Source organism: Sphaeramia orbicularis, chromosome 14, assembly GCF_902148855.1.
Source record: "Sphaeramia orbicularis chromosome 14, fSphaOr1.1, whole genome shotgun sequence".
NCBI classification, from domain to species: Eukaryota; Metazoa; Chordata; class Actinopteri; order Kurtiformes; family Apogonidae; genus Sphaeramia; species Sphaeramia orbicularis.
The window spans coordinates 25,600,102-25,622,546 of NC_043970.1; the positions used below are offsets into that span (position 1 = coordinate 25,600,102).

At 37.2% G+C, this 22,445-nt stretch overlaps 2 protein-coding genes across 2 annotated transcripts; one reads left to right on the top strand and one right to left on the bottom strand.

Moving 5' to 3' along the window:
• Positions 1-1,329: 1,329 nt before the first annotated feature.
• Positions 1,330-8,093, top strand: rraga (Ras-related GTP binding A). The gene is made up of 10 exons (XM_030153634.1): positions 1,330-1,475; positions 1,788-1,899; positions 4,755-4,854; positions 4,947-5,013; positions 5,125-5,347; positions 5,968-6,063; positions 6,468-6,590; positions 6,673-6,764; positions 7,004-7,119; positions 7,709-8,093. The coding sequence occupies exons 2-10, from the start codon at positions 1,873-1,875 to the stop codon at positions 7,810-7,812; spliced, it is 948 nt and encodes a 315-aa protein (XP_030009494.1). The 5' UTR covers positions 1,330-1,475; positions 1,788-1,872; the 3' UTR covers positions 7,813-8,093.
• A 7,845-nt stretch (positions 8,094-15,938) lies between these two features.
• LOC115432565 (cyclic nucleotide-gated cation channel-like) lies at positions 15,939-19,824 on the bottom strand. Its single transcript, XM_030153478.1, has 3 exons — positions 19,775-19,824; positions 18,932-19,038; positions 15,939-17,374 (listed from the first exon to the last, which is right to left on the bottom strand). The coding sequence occupies exons 1-3, from the start codon at positions 19,822-19,824 to the stop codon at positions 15,954-15,956; spliced, it is 1,578 nt and encodes a 525-aa protein (XP_030009338.1). The 3' UTR covers positions 15,939-15,953.
• Between the last annotated feature and the right edge of the window lie 2,621 nt (positions 19,825-22,445).

The window sequence follows — 22,445 nt, forward strand, 5'->3', positions numbered from 1 at the left end:
GTTAAGGTCTACAATCAGAAATCTGCTATGAATGTATTATTTTAATGTTGACTGCCATCTAGTGGTCTTATGGAATAACTGCAATGCTGTTTTAACAATTAGACATCAAAAGCTTTTTAGATTTTAGAGACTTTATTGATTCCACAACAGGGAAATTCAATGGTTGAGGCAGCAGCAGAATAAAGTGCAAAAAAAAAAGTGCATGCATAAAGATCATGCAAAATATACACAATATAAACATAAAAATAATAGTAGTAAGTAATAAAACTCTAACGACTATATACATATTTACATCAGGGTGGAATTGCAATACAGTACAGATGAGACACGACCAGGACAAGGTTAAAGTGTTGTGTTGTACAGTCTGACAGCGGTGGATGGACGACCTCCTTCCTACACTGTGTGGATCAGTCTGCCTCTGAAGGAGCTGCTCAGAGCCTCCACAGTCTGATACAATAGGTGACAAGTGTTGTTCATGATGGATGTCAGCTTTCTTTATTGATCTAAAATGTATAATAACCTTTGAACTACTAAGCCTGTCAATACATTGAAACAATTCAGGCAAAATGCAGTTTCTCAGCTTTTCATCACCATCAGATATGACCTATTTGAATGGTCAGAGGCTCTGTTGTCAACGTAGAAACACAACATTGATTCTCCAATAAAACCCATGTAGTTGGACAAATGACAATGGATGTAGATGTTTGCTTTAATATTCATTCGATACATTTTATCTGAAAAAGTCGCTTTTCCTTCAGTTTTTTCTGTTTTGATATAATGACCTTTGACCTTTTACGAACATAATATGGTGAGTAAATTAAATATTGGAAAATACCACGCAGAGGCTAATATTATAATAAATGGGATACATTTTTAAAAATCCTTTGGAAGTCACCACAAAACTTATTCTAGTTCTTTAAGGGTTAAAAGTTGTGCATTAAAATATAATTTTAACACTCACAGGTCATTTTTTGTATCATCATGACAAAAAAAATAATAACTTAACATACATATGTTACATAACATACATACAGGTTACTTGAGGCTTTACTGATGAATAGATTGTTATAATTTTTAATCTTTATTCTTGTCTAATCATTTATAACTTGTCTTTTATCTCAGTAAATCCCTTTGAATTGCCATGTGTATGGATTGTACAATACAAATAAACATGCCTTGCCTTATATGTTAATTGGTTGATTTTTAACTCCGATTGTAAGCCACTTTCTTGTGATTAGATAATTAATTGAATGTCATTTTTAAAAAAAAAAGTCAGCGCTCTAGTCCCTGTCAGACAAACTTGAGGGCACAGTTCCCTTATTTTCATCATGTGACTTCGTCGTAAACAGGAAGCAGCTGATCTTGACTTCACTGCCTGCTTCTGCCAAGTAATGAATACAGCTGTGGTGTTGAAAACAGATAAAAACCGTAGACTCAGATTACTTGAATATAAGTAATCGTTCCACTCTGTCGGGGTAAGTAGACGACACGCTTTCTGTTTTCCTGTTAGCTAGCTAGCTGATTACTTCGGCTAAGCTAGCTTACATGTATTTAAACTGCCTGACGTGCTAGCTAACGTAGCATTAGCATAGGTGTTTATCCGAAAACAAGAAAAGAGTTTTAATAAAGAGTGTAAGTGCGTTATTTTGTCTGAATCGTATCCGGACTGGGATAATTAGAAATGTATGGTTTGTTTACGCTGAAGTGTTTCAAGGTGGGGTTTGTAATGAGTTCGGGTTTTGAGTTTTAGCACTCAGGTGAAAATGAAAATCTGTGTTTGTCCGCAGCTGAAGAGGACCTGCTGCAGTAACAGACTGAAGTCATCTGACCTGCAGCTCACACTGAAACTGCACACCGTGTCTGCTGAGGGGGATGTCAGGCACAGCAATGAAGAAGAAGGTAAACACTTTAATAGTCTGTGTGTACGCTGGATAAGATCTAAACGGAAGAGCACAACATGTTCACAGCAAATCACCTCAACCTCCAGTTCATGACTTGGTTTTTCTTAGACAAAAATACCATGTGAAAAGTTTCTCTGACTCGACTAAATCTTTCTATAAATACTCTTTATTGTTTCTAATTCTCATCAATTGCTTTTGTCTTTTGCAATATCTTGAAAATTGTACCAAAACATTCAAGAAATCCTAACGATGATTTTTTTCAGTGTAACAAATCTGAATTTAAAATTTGCAGTGAATAAGAGCACTTTACTATGAAAAGTTTTAAGGAAATTTATGTAATTTTGCTTGAGTATATAAACAATTAAATGGGTTTTCAATTCTGAAACTGTTTAACAGTGTCTGTAGCATTCAGGTTTTTACTGGTTTTAGTAAAGTGCAATTTAAATTTGGTTGTGGTGAAATGAAATCTTGTAGAGGGTGTAGTTTTTAGTAAAAGACTGTTAATTTTTCAACTTAAATTTTGTTTAACAATTTGATTTCAGCCGCAACTACTTACAGGAATGCATATTGCAAATTATTCTTTGTGATTTTTGGACATAGGGTCCAAATATCAACCCTGAAAACAAGGAGATGGAAAGCAAGTTTAGAATACAGTTACTAGGGGTGTGTGTTGGCAAGAATCTGGTGATACAATACAAATCACAATACTAGGATCATGGTATGATATATCACGATAAATCATGATACTGTAAAAAAAGGAAATTTTTTGTTTTTCTTTTTTTTTTTTTAAAGATTATTTCCTGGAAGGATTGAATTACACCAGAATTATGTACAAATATTAAACACATTTTTATTTCAGAACAGGATCTATTGCTATATCACAGCATTTTACTAATTCTCCTAGTTTCCAAAGGAACTAACATCTTCCTCTCAGGCAGTAAAAAGTGCTTTTAGGACGCTTCAAATAACCATTATTTAATAAAACAGTGTTAAATAATAATAAGATATAAACAATAAAGAAAAACAAAAAACAAAAATGAACCTCCGCCATATCTGCATTTGAATAAATACCTAAAAATATCAATACAGTACTTTTTAATATCAATACAGTATTGTGAAATGAAAAATCGCAATATATTGCAGAACCGATATTTTCTAACACCCCTAACAGTTACTTTGTTGAAATGTAATGCAAGGGTTCAGAACTAAAAATGTACTTGGATTGGAGCTTTAAGGCTTCTCTGTATCGCAGGAACCTAAAAAAAAAAGCAGTTTTCACACAATTTTTGTTTTCACCTAAGAAAATCCACAGTATTAACTGAGATATCCTTGGTGAGTTGGAATTATTGTTTTAAAAATTTGAGTTTGTGCATTAATAATTTGTAAGCCCCTGTGAAAACTATGCATAAAGAGGTTGAAAATGAGCAGTTTAAAATAGAAATGGAATTGTGTGAGTAATTTTAGCAGTGAAGTCACGGAAATATTATTTCCTGTGAACTTGTGACCACAGACTCAAAGCTGGAAATTACGTCTCCCCTCACACTTTAACTGGTGTTACCCACATTCTTGCTGACACTTGTGAGACGGATATACAAATACACTTTTCATTTTCAAGTGCATACATGACTCTGTTGTTACTGTTTATGAGGATGCATTAAAGGCTTTAAAGGATTTCTTTAATTTAGATCTGTAGTATGTTTACAACCTCACTCCTACCTTTATTTGGAATCAATATACATTTCTTAAAAAAAAAAAGGAGAAAAAAAAGTGTCTACGTGTCAAAAATGAGAACAACACAAATTTACCCATAGCATTATAGAGTAGTTTAAATATGAACTCTCCTCAACATTTAATAAATATAAATCATTTATCTGTTTGATGTCCTGGTCTGAGTGAGACACTGTCTGGTCCAGACCCAGACCATGATCCATATAGTAGTGGCCTCAGCCATAGAGTGTTCTGCCTTACCTTCACAGTTGAGGGGCTGTTACTTGTGAGATGTAACCAATCAGATACTGACATTATTCAAGACAACAGTGAGAGGCAGCTGCATCAGAATCAAAATAGCTATAAAGTTCAAATGTATTTTATTGAAAGAAAATATATACTGATACTGATGCTTTTGCTGAATATTGGATCAGATAAACAATGCTCAGTTGACCCCTATATATACCGTGCTTGTCTACTTTAAAGGGGTCATATTTTTCTAAACCCACTTTTATTAGTCTTTGGTACATTTATTTGTGTATTAGGACCCTAATAGTTCAAAAAGTTTGAATTTGAACCCTCTAGGTGCTGCAAAGCTATCTTTATATTCATTTTGGCAATATCGAATGGATTTCTACAACCTATTTTAATTCCTGCTTAATTTGTTGTGTCTATAACTAGTTACGTCACGACATTTGCACATATAAGGTCAAGACGTCTGATGAACATTTCTCTGAGTACGCCACAATTGTGTGTCAGCAATAACGGTTGTAGTCCATACTGAAAATATGTCCAAACTTCGAGCCAGTTACCTGAAATGTTCAGTTGTTTGTTGTATTAACAAACACAAGTGGCTGAACGGGACAGAGCAGTACAGCCAACAACCTGGAGGGGGTGGAGCCTGAAGTGGGTCATTTATATTTAAAGGACCAGCGATCAAAATGACCATTCTGGTGTCATTACTCAGAAATAGGGTTGAAGATGGACCTGTGTAGTTGAATTAATGAAGAATTCAGACCCAAGCATAGCATTTACAATTTATGTAGACCACAGGGAAATGTTTTAAAATGCATAATTCCATTTTAAAAAAACAAAATATCACTCCTTTAAAGTCTCAGTCTAATGTGTTATTTTTCCTGCTTTCAGGTGTTATTGATGGGAAAAAGTGGTTCTGGAAAGACCAGTATGAGATCAATCATCTTTGCCAATTACATAGCTCGAGACACACGTCGGCTTGGAGCTACAAGTGAGACTCACAAAAACATCATATGAAGGTCACTGTTTTAATTCTGTATCGTAATCTAACCTGCATTTCAACCTTTCCCATGTTGACTCTAGTTGATGTCGAACACTCCCATGTGCGGTTTCTTGGCAATCTGGTTCTAAACCTGTGGGACTGTGGAGGGTAAAATGCATCATATTATTTCACCTCATCACCACCCATGTCTGTTTAAGCCAGTTACATGTGGGGGAAACTTTGCGTTAATCATAGTTTTATGCTCCTGTTACTCATCAGACAGGACACGTTCATGGAGAACTACTTCACCAGCCAGAGGGACAACATTTTCAGAAATGTAGAGGTGCTTATTTATGTATTTGATGTCGAGAGCCGTGAGTTGGAGAAAGACATGCATTACTACCAGTCGTGTCTTGAGGCCATCCTGCAGAACTCTCCGGATGCTAAAGTGTTCTGCCTCGTGCACAAAATGGATCTGGTGCAGGAGGACCAGAGAGACCTGGTGAGTCTACAGCTGGCACTTATGTCTTCACATTATTCTTGTTTCATTTTTGGTTTGTTAGTGCAGTTAAGTTTTAGTTTTACAAGTGCTGAGGGAGTGTGAGTTTTAATTTAGTATTTTTTTTATTTGATTTTAGTTTTTTAGTTTTAGTTTAATTCACACCTTGACACATGAAAATATATGATATCAAATATAATTTACAGACTGTGCCCACATTCTTTACTTTATTTTTTTACATAATGAACCCATAACATATGAGAAAATTACAACAAAGCTTTTTAAAAAAAAAAAATCTATTTCATCAGCATATTTAATGTAGTTCTTATTTAGTTTTCATATTTTTGAAAACTGGTGATTGTATTTCACTCAACAAAATTTTCGCTGCTTGTTTTAATCTTAGATCGTAAACTAACTATTATAATTTACGGATGATGATTCATGAAGTGACAAATATAAAACAGTATCAGTTCATTCAGTGTTAGCAGCCATTCCCATTTACTAATTAGTAATGATCAATAGTCCACACATTTATCAAGACAAGATTTATCAATACGATCGAAGTAATTTATTTATTGATGTATGGCTGATGTCGAACAAATCTTCATCGCATCTTTGTACAGATCTTCAAGGAACGTGAAGAAGATCTGAAGAGACTGTCCAGACCTTTGGCCTGTACGTGCTTCAGGACGTCAATCTGGGATGAAACGCTGTATAAGGTTGTGACATTAGACTTGCATATATGTTGAAATTTTAGGTAATACAGTTTCTGTGGGTCACACACAGTTTTGTGGTGTGTAGGCTAACCTGAAGTCTCCTATAATGTTTGATATAATATAATAGAACTAATATGTTACATTTGTTTCTGATCACAGTACTTAGTTCTGTAATGGGTACATGCGAGTACAAATGACAGAATAAAGGCTTTAGAGTTGCATAGAAAACCAGAAAAATATAAAGTAGTTTTATATTAAAGTTGTTTTGTGTTCAAATCAGGACCATCACTAAAGCATGGCATAAGTTTAATTCATAAGGGTCCTAAAAACATGACATATAACTTGGTAAACCATGCAGAAACTCTCAATAAAGTTGACCCTTTAATAGAGTTTGTAATATCTCACAGGCCTGGTCGAGCATAGTTTACCAGCTCATCCCAAACGTCCAGCAGCTGGAGACAAATCTGAGGAATTTTGCGCAGATCATTGAAGCAGATGAAGTTCTTCTGTTTGAGAGAGCCACTTTCCTGGTGAGAGCAGCTACTTTCACTGACAAATGTCTAGCCACAAAAAATAAATGAGCTTCAAAATTAATATTTGTGAATGCTGCAGGTGATCTCCCACTATCAGTGCAAAGAGCAGCGTGATGCTCACCGGTTTGAGAAGATCAGCAACATTATCAAACAGTTTAAACTCAGCTGTAGGTAAGTTCACCGTAAAAACATCACCTATGAGCTCTGAATGTGTGCATTAGTTTGCACTTGGACATGCTGTGCTTTTAAAAAAGGGAAGTAAATACTGGAATAACTCAATTTTTAGCAATGAGGCAGAGCTCTACATCTGGTTTGACCGGCTCTATGATCACTTCTATCCTGGTATTTTGACAATTGCGCTTTTTGTCTTTATGTTCTATTTGTGACTCTTGGTGTTTTTGTCATTATAGTAAACTTGCAGCCTCTTTCCAGAGCATGGAAGTGAGGAACTCCAACTTTGCGGCCTTCATTGACGTATTCACCTCCAACACATATGTTATGGTCATCATGTCAGACCCTTCCATTCGTAAGTAGTAAATAGACAAACTAAAACTCTCAAAAGTTGAGATAACCACCATCAGAACCAGAGCAAAGCCCACATTTCAACATTTTGCGGCAAAACTGGGGAGTAAAGTGGTTTTGCATAATGAATACTAAAGACATATCTGAAGATTGGAATTCCAATCTTCAGATCCTAATGTCTTACTAAAATTACTATCTGTCCTAGTAGGATTAGGAATCCTAATGGATTTCAATACTACTGTCTACTCTGACACATACATTAGTTAAAAATCATTAAAGAAGTACAATAAAAGTTCAGATATCCAAACCAGAAAACATTCAGCTGAAAAGGTGTGTTTTCAGTTTCATACTTAGCACAAAAATCACCATAAAACGTTAATTTTACAGTAATTAGAGAACATGAACGCCGCAGACAATCAGGTTGTTGGATTTTTCAGTTAGTTTAGTTATATAAAAAGTAAAAAAAAAGTACTTTATTCTCTCTGGGGTGGAGGTTTCTTTTCAGGGATTTTTTTCATCTGTGACATAAAGATAAATTAACACCAAGTAGATACAAGATTGATCACCAATCCCTCTTTTTTTTCCCCCTGCAGCCTCTGCAGCCACTCTCATCAATATCCGTAACGCTAGGAAACACTTTGAGAAGTTGGAGCGGGTGGACGGACCCAAGCACAGCCTGCACATGCGGATGCGTTAGCCTCGTGGATTAGTTCCTGTGGATCCTCTCAGGCAATCAGTCCACAGACCGCAGACAGCAGGTTGAGGTCCGGCCCAACACACACGAGCAGCCCCGCACCGTTTCTTCTGTATCTTCACATTCAATCACAGATATTACTGGGGGAAAAAAAATCATATTTTCTTTGGTTCTAATTTCTACAGTGATCACATGTATCTTGAACCGTGATGCATTCTGTTGAAATATTTGTTCTAACTTGACACATTAAAGAAAAACAAGTAGTTGTGTTTACTATGAAACATTTGCTTTCATGGCTCTGCTGGTGTTTTGTCTGGTTTGCACATTGACTCTGTAATAAAATGCAGAGAAGAGAGGGATCTGATCTGCACATGATCAGAAACGGCACATACTGTGGCCTTTTAATATTCAGGTTGTAAGTATGGACAATATGCAAAATATTCAGGAAAAGAAACAACTGTTTTGCATGGAGTGTTGCTTGGGTCTAAAAAAAAAAAAAGGGTCCTGGTTCTTCAGTTCGGGGATTTATCCTGGATGGAAGTTGAAGAAATTTGAGACAAAAAAGTCTAAGCAACAGTAAAAACATCCATATGTGTTTCAGCCTTTATATACAGAAGAGGATTTGGGCTACTGGAAAAAAAAATTAAGGTCATATATATATATATATATATATATATATATATATATATATATATATATATATATATATATATATATATATATATATATATATATATATAAAATTATTATTATTCTGAGGAAGAAGGCAGAGTTTTGGGTTTATTATAATATATTAATAATAATATTTTAGACCTTAATTGTTTTTTTTCTTCAGTGGCCCTAATCCTCCTCTGTATTTCTATCCTTCATCAGGGCAAGAATCTAATTGCAGAATTGGAATATAATGATTAGAATTATATTTTCGTTAGTGTTTACTAACATGAAAATATTAAAAATCACTCTTCATCTGCCAGGGGAGTGGGTTACCTTTACGGCCTCTACGTGACTTTCTCTTCTCCATGTGTTTTATGACTGATGGTATACAGTGTAAAGATGGATTCACATCTCCTACTATGAGTTCGTATCCCCTTAACTAAAACCCCCATAACACACTAAACTAACACTGACTCTATGGTCCTGACTGATTAGTGGTCTGCTGATGCTGCTCCACATGTCGTCATTCACTTCATTATCATTTTTGTGTCGTGAAAAACAGTGTTACTATAAACCAACAGGTTTAGGTCCATCACTGTGGTCACATGACATCCTTTATTTGCACTAAGGTCACAAAATCAACCTTTATCAGAAGAAATACATCCGTTTTCTCGCTGCATTATGTTGACATTTCTGTGTGAATGCACAAATGATATAAACAACAGTTAAGTAAATACCTTCAAGTTTTTATTGCAGTTACTGAAGGAGAGGTCTGAAACTTCACCAATAGATGTCACTAAATATTATACACTGAACATTTAAAGTTTCAATGCTTGATTTGAGTTTTTGCATCGTTGGGTAAAATTTACGTAATAACTTTAATCCTATTGTAATTCAAGTTTTCTGAGATGACATAAGACTTCCACTGCTTCTGTTCTTTACTTCTGTTGAAAATCTAAAGTGTGACATCCATATTTTATTTTATCACTGGTTTTTCAAATGGGTAGGAGGGATTAAATACATGATTGACAGCTGTAATTACCAATCGCTGATCACTTTTGCACAACATGAACCAATGTTAGGTTAAACTTTATTAACCCATAAACACTCAGTGTTACTTTTGTGTCAGTTCCCAAATTAATTTTTCTCACTATTTGACCTTTCTTAAGGGATTTATGACCATTTATTATAATAATATCCTTTGTATTTTGCATTTTTTTCAGTCAAAACCAGGTATTTTCCTATATTTAATTCAGTGATCATGTAGCTGTTCATTAAAGCTCAGATTAAAGTTACAGGTTATTGTATCAAAAACAGAGAAAACTGAAGAAAAAGTGACTTTTTCAGTAAAATATATTAATAACTGATCATAAGCTAAGTGTCTCCATTCACTGTCATTGATCCAACTCCATGGGTTTTACTGATGAATCAGTGTTGTAGCAGATGACAGTGTTTCCACGTTGGTTCTGGAGCCTCTGAATGTCCAAATGGGTCATATCTGTTGACCATGAAAATAGGAGAAACTATTTTTGTGAATTATTCACATGGATTTTTAGGATTAATGGATCAACAGATATTAATCATTTAAGGTCACTGGGTGGTTGTGGTCACTGATGGCTGTTTGGGTCTTTATGGGTTAATGTTCTGTGTTTTGGTCTGGAGCTGTTGGATTTAAGCCCCATTATAATATTTCATACAAACAGAAAAACAACAATGTGTGCAGATATTGATGGTCCAATCCGAACTTCAGTGGTGACATTTTAGTCCCATTTCAGCACTTTTTGTTTTAATTTGCAAAGCCTCATATGGCTACTGAATTATAATGTCATAGTGATAATTATTTATAAAATCTTTCTTTTGTTGTTCAGTGTATATTTGTAGTATCTGAGATGACACTGTGTCAGATCCACTGAGGCACCAGTTGTCCCACACAGATATCAAATGGTGGCGAATGTTCCAAGTGGGAGGAGGTCGGTGTTTGTTTGATAGTGGTGGGGTGGGGGTGTGAGTGCACCTGCCAGACAAGTTACACAGAGTTGACAGCAGTTTATGGAGCTGCGTGTTTGTTGGTTCATTTCAGTGAATTTAACATGAGAATAGAGAAGAAAAATATGACTTTAGGCCCACCATTTCAATGCCTAAAAATTTGACAGTTTGCAGACATGAATCAATATTCTGCTGACAAAAGATTTCACAATTTTGTGCAAGATTGAAGAGAACAATCTAACTTTTTACACTGATATACAAATACAAATCAAATATAGTTTCACTTTTTGGATGGAAGTAAATTTCACTTTGTCTGCCTTTTTCTCTTGTCTCACTTGCTTCTTCCTCATCATCAGCATTGCTGCTAGTGGTGTTGTCTTTCAATTCTTCTTCATTATTACCCCATCCCCCAAAGGGGAGGCAAGGGGTATTATTTTTGGTTCGGATTGTTTGTTTGTTAACACTCTAGCAACAAAACCATTGGTTGAATTCATTCCAAATTGGGTTTATAGATTGCCAGTGACCCAGCATACATCTGATTACATTTTGGGAACAATAGGTCAAAGTTCAAATTTTTATGAATTTTTTAAATTTTTTTTTTCCCATTTACTTAAAATGGGCCAAATTTCACATGTCTGTAGCAGCAAAACTGTAGGCTGAATTCATACCAAATTGGGTTTATAGATTGCTAGTGACCCAGAATAGATGTGGTCATATATTGGGAAAAGTAGGTCAAAGTTCAAATTTTTTATGAATTAAAAAAAAAAAAATAAAATTCTGATTTACTTAATAATGGGCAAAATTTCAAATGTCTGTAAACACATAGACATGATAACATCAGCTGGATCGATGCCAGAATAACCTACAACACGTACGAGGGGCGGGGTTTGTTGTGCCTGGCACCATTTGTTTGGAACATAACAATACTGGATTATTATAAAATAAATAAAGTGTAGAGTAATACATTTCTGACTAGATTTTATTCTTTTCTGTCAAAAATAAATCAAACCTAATGCAAAGAAATAACTGTTTTTGTATCTTATGAGGCAAACACCCTTTTTTGATGACAGGTTAATACATTTCATTGAAACATTGACTAATAATCCACTGTTTTCAGTCATGGGCCCTTAGAATCATCATCACTTTTCTCCCCTGGGTGAGAGTAGCACAGAGCTGAATTTGCTTTTTTACTAGGAACTTATTTAGTAGTTTATGTTTCAGTTTGTTGTGAGAGAGGGTGAATAAGAGCTTAATACTTACCTGTGACACTAGGAATATTGTCCAAACAAATATTTGTAGCATGAAAGTGATGGCCTTTTCAAAGAGAATAAGCCTCAGACTCTCAACATATTTGGGTTGAACATCTAAAAATGTGCATAATGTTCAGGTTTATACTCATAAGACATGCAAACACACATCTCCCAAACTTCTATATAAATCTCTATATGTAAGTACTGTTTTCATCATGTATGTTTATAGAGATATCTTTTGATCTGCAAACCACTACTGAGTAAATCTCTTGTTTTATTCATATTAAGGTTTTATTCAAACAGTGTTTCAGAACTGCATGTTCTGCCAAAACAGTTGAGTCTATTAAAAGCTCAAATGTTTCAAATCTGATACAAAAGAAACACCGCATTCATGCTTTTCTACCAGCCTGCAGCAGGTAACAGGAGATTTGTCCACAGCACCTCATCCCGCCCACTCCTTCAGGGCTGTGGGCGATGCACTCATTACCTCCTGCCTCTTTGTCAGGGCTGGTTCTGCCGCCGAAGCATTGTTCCAGCAGCGCTTATCGACAGTGCTCATGTGGTTGAGTTGTATCCTGGAATGTAGAGGCTTGATAACTGGAAAATCCCCAGTCTCTCAGTACAGAGAGTGAGTCTGCATAATAGAAGAGGGAGTATCCGACTGCAAACAAAGATGTTAACTACTCCCTTTTTCAATAAAAGACTGATACGGTTAATTGTATGGCAGAAAAAACACCTCACAATTGAAGTTCTTCTTGGGGCAGAAGTGAAAATATTAAAAAGCTGCATGGCTCAGTCCATCAAAAACTGGAATGTATAATTAGAGTGAGTCAGCTAGGAATAAATCCATTCTCAATGCAAGGACCTCTCTTAAAATGTTCTTTTAAAGTCAAAGTAGGAAATGAAATGTCAGACGTTTGTTATGATAATATTAGTTGCTGTGACTTTGCTTCGTAATGTGCATGATTCATGTCTATCCCGGAAAATAAGAACACTGGAAAATAATATGTTTGTGTCTGTGAACTCCAGCAAATCACTTTCTGCCGTCTCTCCTCGGACTTTTCTCCCTGGAGGAGCAGCGAGAAACAAGGTGTGCAGGGCCAAAGCACAATGTATGTCAAGAGGACTAAATCCCTCTGCTTATGCAAGGTGTTTACAGGAGGCCACAAGACTAAAACTACCAGCAGCTTCAAGCATTTTCCCTTTTATCTTCTGGGTTTTCTGTAGTCCAGCTTTGGAAAAACATTCAACAAGTATCTTCAAAGGAGGGTGTCAAACGCTTTTTAGTTCAGGGCCACATACAGCCTCAAATGGGTCCTGACCAGAAAAATAATAACATAATAACCCATAAATAATGAGAACCAAATGTTTCTTTTTGTTTTAGTGCAAAAACAGGAAAATTATTTTAAGACAATATTTACATTTATAAACTATCCTTTCACAAAAAATGTGAATAACCTGAAACACCTGAAATTTCTTAAGAAAAATAAGTGCAATTAACAATCAACGTATCATTTATACATGTACATTACAGAGGCAGTGGATCTACAAATGCACAAAATATTTAGTAACAGGCATAATAAGAGTTTGGAACAAAAATGAGTTTGGCACCCTTGACTGTTAACATCTTTAGTGTAAATTTTGCACTTCATAAATTCCTCCCGCAGTCTAGATTAGAACCTACGGCAGACTGGTTCTGACCCACAGGCCGTATGTTTGACACCCCTGCTTTAAAGCCCACATTCACACATTCAACTGAACCCATTCACCTGAACAAAATGACAATGTTGTACATTTCTGAAAAAACATCTCAATGGTTCTGAAGCACTTTTAAATACACGTATGTCATTGCTATAAAGTTTTAAAGCTACAGAAATGGGCAACAAAACTTTGCTTCATGCTATAATAGAAAACTGATGCAACAAATGGTGCCAGGCACAACAAACCCCGCCCCTTGCACGTATTGTTGCTTATTATGGCATGGATCCAGCTGATGTCATCATGTCTATACGTGTGATTATGTCAACATATTAATTGCCTCTATATATGTGCCAAGTTTGAAGTAAATTGAAATAAAATTAATGTTTTCATAGACATTTGTAATGCCGCCCATTATAAGTAAACGGGAGAAGAAAAAAGATTTTTTACAAATTAATTTAAAAATTGAACTTTGACCTACTTTTCCCAAAATATAACAAGTGTTCAGAGAACGCAAACCTCCGCCAAGCACCCCGAACGGTGTGCATGTGTGGATCAACTATTTCTTTTTAAATTAAACAGTTTCAAGGTTGTTCCATGCAGCAGAAAAAGTTGAAGCTTGGTACCAGTCATGTGTACGTCAAATTATATTAAATTCCAATCGATATTTGTAGAGTTATAATGAAAAATGTGTCGTAAATGGGATTTTCAATGTTAAATTAAAATGTCCACAGAGTCTACGTTCCACAGTGGATGTGGACAATTTTGTGCCAGATACAAGATATTGTTATAAGCTACGAGTGTGTCAAATTGGAGGCTAATCGGAGTCGTTTTGAATTTTTTTATGAATTTTCAAAAATTGCTCAATGATGGCAATTTTGTGACCTTGCTGTGACCTTGAACTTTGGCCTGCTTGGCCCAAAATTTAATGGGTTCGTCCCAGGGCCTAGGCCTATCTGTGGGTACAATTTGGCAAAGATGGTTGTAATAGTTTTCCCATAAAATTGCTAACAAACAAACAAACAAACAAACAAACAAACAAAGCGAAGTGATCACAATTTCTCCTGGCAGAGGTAATTAGATCTATTTTGGATCAGTGGCAATCTATAAACCCAATTTGGTATGAATTGAACCAATAGTTTTGCTGCTACAGATGTGTGAACTTTTGCCCATTATAAGTAAATGGGGAGAAAAAACATTTTAAAAATTCACAAAAAATGTAACTTTGACCTACTTTTCCTAAAATGTAATGAGATCTATTCTGGGTCACTGGCAATCTTTAAACCCAATTTTGTATGAACTGAACCAATAGTTTTGCAGCTAGAGTGTTAACAAACAAAGAAACAAACCGGACCAAAAACAATACCCCTTGCTTCCTCTTTTGGAGGGGTGTGTGTGTGTGTGTGTGTGTGTGTGTGTGTGTGTGTGTGTGTGTGTGTGTGTAAAAATATGTGATATAGTGAACAGCCATGTTACCTCTACAGAGTAAGGACTCATCTCATGGAATGTGATTGGTTGTTACACCTGTTTTTGTCTCCCACCTTTCTGAAAACCCCTGTGACCTGCCAGAATATTCCATTAGCAGGTAAATTTTCTATTATAATTTTCTCTCAGACCTCTTGAACAACAATAGGCTTCAGCTACTGTAGCTTTAACTGCTGATGGTGGTGATGTTTCTCAGATTTCATGTTCATATCTAACTATTTTCTGATTTTTTATAAAGTGTAGGCAGCATTTGGCTGCATTTGATGAGTGGCTAGGAAATGATACCAAGGCTCAATTTAACACAGAAAATGTCATTAAAAAAGCTGAAACTGTATTAAGCAATGTTTGAAGCTTCAACAGGAAATGTTTTTGTTGCAACAGAGCAAAAATTCCACAATAAAATTTCAGCATACAGACCTAGACATCTGCCCCGCCCCTCTAGCCCATGATTGACAGCTGTAATGACCAATGCACTGCCTAGTATTAGAATTAGTACATTAGTAATTAGGACCATTGAAGGGACTCAGGAATGAACTCCAGACCTTCATCAGTACATTGTTCAAGCTCACTGACAGGAGAACCAACCTACATATATCTGCTTTTTTTTCTTTTCCACATGCTGTAACTTTAATCTCAATATTTCTTACCAACCCAAGCACTTCTACTGCATGCATCTAATAAACTTATGGTAATCTGGATACAGATTTGAGTTCACCTCCTGGTTTTTGTATATCACCCTTTTGTTGAGTAAACGTAGAAGAGTAAAATAGTCGTGGATCCTCAATGACAAATAACAGTGAGAGCAGACGTTACTGTGGTTTGCAGAAATGTACAATAGTATGATTTTTTTTGTGGTAATTGGGTTGTTAATTTTTTGGATTTGGCATCAATTAAAACAAAAAAAAAATCCCCAAAATACTTTGACATAGCAGTTTTGCCCAGTATTGGTTTGGTCAGGTTTGTTTATTGACTGACATCATTTTACATTCAGCTGGTGAAACATCTCAATGGAAGTAAAAAAAAAAAGCATTCTGAGGAGGTGATGAATTTTCCTTTTTCATGTGGTTAATGTCATTTTTCCTGCTTTGTCGACTGTTTCTGTATCTCCATATCAGTGTCCATGTCGTCGTCTGCAACAGCTCCACCATCCGTGTGGTTCAGCTGTCGCTCCAGCAGAGTGATGCGCTGCTTCAGCCGCTGCTGCGTATGCTTATATTCGTTGAGTAAACGGGAAAAGCGAGTCTGCAGCGTGTCCAGAGAGGACTCCAACCTCTCCACCTTGTCCTCAGTGTCCTCCTTCTCCAGTCCTCCTCGCTCTACATTCTCATCCAGCAGACCCTCCTTCATCAGGATCTCACGGCCCCTCTCCTCCAGAACAGTCTTAGCATTTGGATACTCTGTCACCGCCTCCATCAGATCGTCCTTTGAGAGGCAGAACAGATCGGAGTAGCCCAGGCTGCGGATGTTCGCAGTCCGACGGTTTCCCATTTTACTGCCCTTTATGTTCAGGATGCTGATTTCCCCAAAGCAGCTACCGGCAGTGAGCAGAGCGTATTGTGTGACCCCATCGTCAGCCACCACAGCCAGCTTCCCCTCTTTAATGATATACATCTCTTTTCCTATGTCCCCTTTCCGGCAGATGTAGTCGCCTGGACTGAAAACCTGTGGCCGCAGTTTGAGCACCAGCTCCACCAAAAGTCCCGCCTCACAGTCTTGAAAAATCCGTACTTTCTTCAAAGTCTCCAGGTGTACATTGATCGCAATCTCAGCCCGCAGTTTGTTTGGCAGGTTCTTTAGCACTTCCTGCTCATCAACTGCTTTCTTATTGGTCCACAGGTAATCAAACCATTTAATGACACGCGTTTCCAATTCCCTGCTGACTTTACGAAAGTGCATGTAGTGTTTTATTGCGTCAATTCGAGCTTGAAACTCAGCACGGGTGGCGTTCATGTTGGCAATCATAGAACCAACGTTTCCCACAATAGTGGCGAAGATCAGCACCCCGACAAGAAAGTCAAAGACAACAAAGAGGTACTCTTCATCTCGTACAGGTGCAGGCATCTCTCCAATAGTAGTAAGAGTGAGTGTGGACCAGTATAGACAGTAGACGTAACTGTGTGTGAGGGATGAAAACTCTGGTTTGGAGCTGTTTGGAAACACCCAAGTGTCTGAGCCCAACCCCAGAGACTTAGAGATAGCGTAGTAGATGCAAGCGTTCCAGTGGATGATGACCAGGATATAAAGCACCAGGTTGCAGATACGGAAGATGTTGGGGTAGTTAGTGCGAGTCTCAGTTCGGTCAAAGAACTCAAACATGCGAGGAAAGCGTAGCAGGCGGTTGAACCTGAGCTGTGGTGTGTGGATACCGGTGGCGAGGTAAGCCAGGTCAGTGGGCAGGATGGACAACACATCCAGCTTGAACTGCAGCGTTCGTACGTAGCTGTCTCGAAGCTTGACATGATCCTTCACCAGCAGACCTTGTTCCAGGAACCCTGAGCCAAAAACAAAACAAAAACAAAAAACAGATCACAAGTTAAAAAATCCACCTCAGCTTGACGTCTACAAGTTGGTTTATATTATCCCAGGAGGCTGAGCTGCAGAACAAACTTAGAGGTTCTGTCAATGTTTTAAAATTCACTGTGCGGAGTTTTTTCTGCTGAAGGCTCTTGGTTTCTCTCTTCTCAACACAACACTTCTCTCTGCATCTCTCTCCTCTCAGTCCACATTAAGACTAAATATAAAGACAGATGATCCTGACACCATTTTCCTGCTACTGATGATGTTTCGGTCACATCTGACTGAATTTGATCAGTAATCGGTAATTACAGCTATTATTCACCTCCCTGCCTTTCTGAAAACACCTGCATCATGGAATAGATTTTCTATAGCCCGAAAACATGGGGAAGAATCAGATGCAGAAGTCTCATATCCTCTCAGACCACCGACCAAGTGATGCTACAAAACTATCAAGCACAACAGCCATCAGGGATGGCCCTGTCACAAAAAGTTTTGCAACTTTTGCAATCATGTTGAAAACTGTATCAGTGCACAAAGATTAAAGTTGACTCTGAATAAACCAGGAAATAGCTGCAAAGAGGTAAATTTAATCACTGAATTTAGTCAAATTATTCAGATTATAGAGCAGCTTTATTTTGTATTAATCACAGTGTATGGTTTTTACCCTCGGCCACACTGGCACCAGGGTATTGTCATTTGTTGGTCGTCCGTCCGTCCGTCCGTCTGTCTGTCCATGTATGTGCAAAAACTTTGGCCTGCACCACTGGTTCTCAACTGCGGGGGGGCAGCAGCAGATAGTCAACAACAATGATAAGGTGAAGAGAGTGCGCTTTCACTTTCTCACAGCTTTATTGACATGTCTTCCACACACAGGTCCGTCATGTCACTTGTAGAGTTATGTATTGAGGTCTGGATTGAGGATGGATTTAGGTCCATGAGTGTGTGTGTGTGGGGGGGTCATCTGGTCCATTTTCCGTCCATCTGTATGTGCAGAAACTTTGGCATAGGCTGATGGAAGAGGGTTTTCAAGTGCGGGCACATTATGTTTTTTAAATAAAATGACTGAAAGGAGTCTTTAGTGATGGATCAATGAAGGGTCAAACCAGAATTTTTCAACTATCTGATTTCCTTCTGTTTCTTAGGAGCATTCTAACACCTTCAGTTCATTGTGTGGATTGCTTCCTATAAGACAGACCAAATGTTGACACATTTAGGGGCAAACAAAAAAAAAATACTAGAGGTCATAAAAATCTGACTGTTAGGCTCCAAGGTAATTCTCCTTGGTAATCTAATTCGCTATTAACTTTGGAAATATATTCTTCAAGTAGGCAATATTTCAAGTATTGATATTTTACAACCGCTAAGGTGATTTTTCTTTTTAATTTTGCCTCCTGACACTTTAATGTTGCACTCTTCTGAATTGCCTTCTGGACTTGCAGTAGTTTGAGCTCTTCTGGATATGCTTTGATCTGCTGTATTGACGTGAGTATTGATTGTGGAAAGTGACTGATGCTGTATTTGTCGTTGGTTACCTGTGCGAAGTCGGACGCATGTGTCCATCAGGTAAATTGTATCAGAGAGGTAGTCCAACACCAGCCAGCAGATATAGTTACCAACTTGTAACTTGTCAAAGCAAGCTCTGTGGATTAAAACAGAAAATGAGTTATAGTTACAGCTGCAGTATCAGAGATAAACAGAAACATCCAGTACATACATCATCTGCCCTGAGGCTGCAGGGCCTTAAAGGGGCAGTATGAAGTATTATTAGTATGTAGTGTTTATTCTGTCAAATTCTTTAAAAATACCTCAAATTATTATTAGAGTGTTGAGAATGAAGAGCTATGAAGTTATACTGGGGATACCAGTGTTTGGGACAACAGGGATATGAACTGAATTTATCCACACCAACAGAACAGGGGATTTATGTGACCACTAGAAGGAGTAGTGAGTGACTCTGTCGATCTCCCATGGTGATGAAAACTAACACCACAGGGCCATGGACCAAATTATGAGAAAGTGATGAGATGGGATGAGAACTTCTAAGAAACATTTTTAGAGAAAAAGGAAGTGACAAAGTGCTGAAATTTAGAAGCACTGTTGTTGTTGTTGTGGACTGGTCACAGCACATGGATGAGTTTGATTGTGAGGCGTAGAAGGTATGAAGTTACACTCACAGTCAATGAAAACTTTGAGACCGTATTTTTCGACATAATTTTTATTTTGAAACCCTAAACTGGAATTTTTTCTTATGAATCATTTGTTTAGGATATTGGCATATAGAAACAAAAATCTAAAGTTTCAAGAATAATTTCGAAACAAGAAACTTAACAAAAGAAAATGGCACCTGCCAAACACAAAGTCACAACAGTCAATACCGGGTATGGCCTCCGTTTGCTTCGATGCAGGCGGCAATCCGTTGCCACATGCTTCGGAGCCTGTCATGTTGTGGCGTTCAATCAGGTTTCTGATTGTGGGTTAGGACCAGGCAAGCCCGGACTAACCATATGGGCAACTGGGCAATTGCCCAGGGGCCCGCAACCTCTGAAGGGCCCTGGGTAGCTCGGGCATAACAAAAATATCTGGTTATCTTTTGCTTATAAATGAAACTGTTCGCTGCCCGGAGCCATTGCACTGCACAGAAACTCTGCTCCTGCTGTCTGTGACCGTGAGCTGAGACCCTCTCCTCATTGGTCAGTCCAAAAAGCGAATCAGCAGTGACGCAAATCAACGTGCGTGCACTGAGCGGGATGTGAGACGTCAAGAACTGCGCGACGTACGCGACGTACGTGAATCAAAACATTGCAAACATGGAGAAGCAGCTAAGTGGGAAGTTTTGTATTGGTCAGATAAGTATTTCTTTGAGAGAAATTGACGGTTTTCCAGATGTTTATAGTATTTAGTATTAAAATGTTTAACCCTTGCCTTGACATGCCTTGAACTGTGATGTGTTTTCTGTTTAACAGTTAAACTGGGACCAAAATGTTTATTTTAGCAGATTATACTGCATTATATTTATTTTTTCCTTGTGGTGACTCCATGAAAATGTTGAGATATGTTTATTGTTGAGAGAAAGCAGATTTTAAGATGTTTACATTGCACTTACTTTAACTCTCTTGTTGAATTCTGAGGTGACAAGGGGATTTCTGTTTAAAATTCATATCTGATTCTATCAGATTATGTTTGTGTTTTGTCTGTTGGCTTTTTCTGACGATTCAATACATTTGTGTTGGCAAAAAGTGTTCTTAAATAAATACTGGATACTTTGGAAATGGTTTCTTATTTCTTTTTTTGTGAAAATGGAGGACACTTCCCTCTCTTTCTAATGTAGTGGATCAATTTTAGATTATACTGACGCTAATGTGTTTTGTTTTCATTTCATCATATACAAGTAAGGGGCCTTGACAAGAGGCCATAGTGGTGCACTTGTAGTTCTACGAGCATTTACACATTTGTACATCAAAATGCAATTGATAATAGTTAGATACAACATGACAACTCATCATTATCTCAACTACCCGAGCACTAAGTCATCAATAAATCCACAATAAATAATTACAACCCCCCTATGAGTAGAATATACATACATGTCTACCTCAAAGTTTCTATTGACTGTCAGTATATTATGTGGTTATTATTTTTGCTACTGTCACATTTTCTGCTGTGACAGTTCTGACCTTACTTGGTTGATTCTGAACAGATCTTTAGTGCAGGTAACTGTACAGAAAACAGGTGATTTGTGGTTTTACTGTGACTGTTTTCTGTCTTTAAACAGAGCTAAGCTAACAGAGCTATAATGTAAACTATCAGCTGATGCAACATGTGAAAATTATATTTATTTTGACTGGCTGTCACAATAACTAGGTATGAGTTTTTATTTAAAGATGAAAACTTGATGATTCCATACTACAGATGTGTGTAAACACTGGACATTATCCTTTATTCAGTGAGTGATACAGTGTTGAATTGTTGGTGGATTTGGCATCCATAAGTATTTTCTGGTACATGACTCCCCTTGATATTGAGAGTATGGAGTATGGAACTAGTTTATTTGACTCCAATAGTACACTCAACCCTTTTAACAGAAAACATTGTTGTGTTACTACCTTGCCACAACGAGGAACCAGTTGTAGAGGACTGCTATGGCAATAACAAACAACCAGCGGTAGTATGCATTATCAGATGGAGACACCACAAAAAAATCCCACTTTTTCCTGAAAACAAAGAGAAAATGAATAAGAATCTATGAAAAAAAGAAGTATTCATATTGCCTCCATGTTTTCATTTATATTCATTCACTTCATACATCATATAAGTGTTTCTAAAGGTATATAGTCCTGATTAGTGCGAGGCCTTACTTGAAGATCCCTTTGGAGTTGTTGTCGCTGCCATCTGCTTGTGTGTTACTGGTGCGACTCGGGGCGGTTCTGAGTTCTGGACCTCGAAAACGCTCTAGGAAGGAGTCGGGTCGCTCCTCCTCCTCCAGCAGACTCCGGTGAGCCCACTCCCTCAGCCTGACCACCAGACTCACCAACCTGACACAAACACACACACATTAACAATCACATGTTGCTCAAACCAGGCCTGGATCAACTGGAGCCACAAGTCTGGAAGAACTGGAATCTGTGGAAAGTGTTGAAAGAATGTGGAAAAAAAGGCAAAGTATCACATAACAAGATAGTCTTTATGTCATTAGTATATAAAAACACATGATATTTTACTCCTGGCTGTTGTTATTTAAGCAAATTCAGTGAAATGATTCTAATTTGATCTGTAGCTTTTCTCTCTCTTTTTTTTTTTTTTTTAGTACCGTTGTTTACTTAAGTCTCTTGTTGTGTTTCCTGTAAATATTCTTTATTGTTTTCACATTCACTGCTTCCTGTATTTTTCTTGGCTATGTTGAAAATGAGGACTTTACTTCAGTATATTTCAAGATTAAAGAATGATTGAACTTCTAAAATTTAATGAAAAGTCTACAGAGGTGATGACTAAAATCAAAATGTATGTTATAATCGATGTTATTATTGATTATTGATAATCTGTTGTATG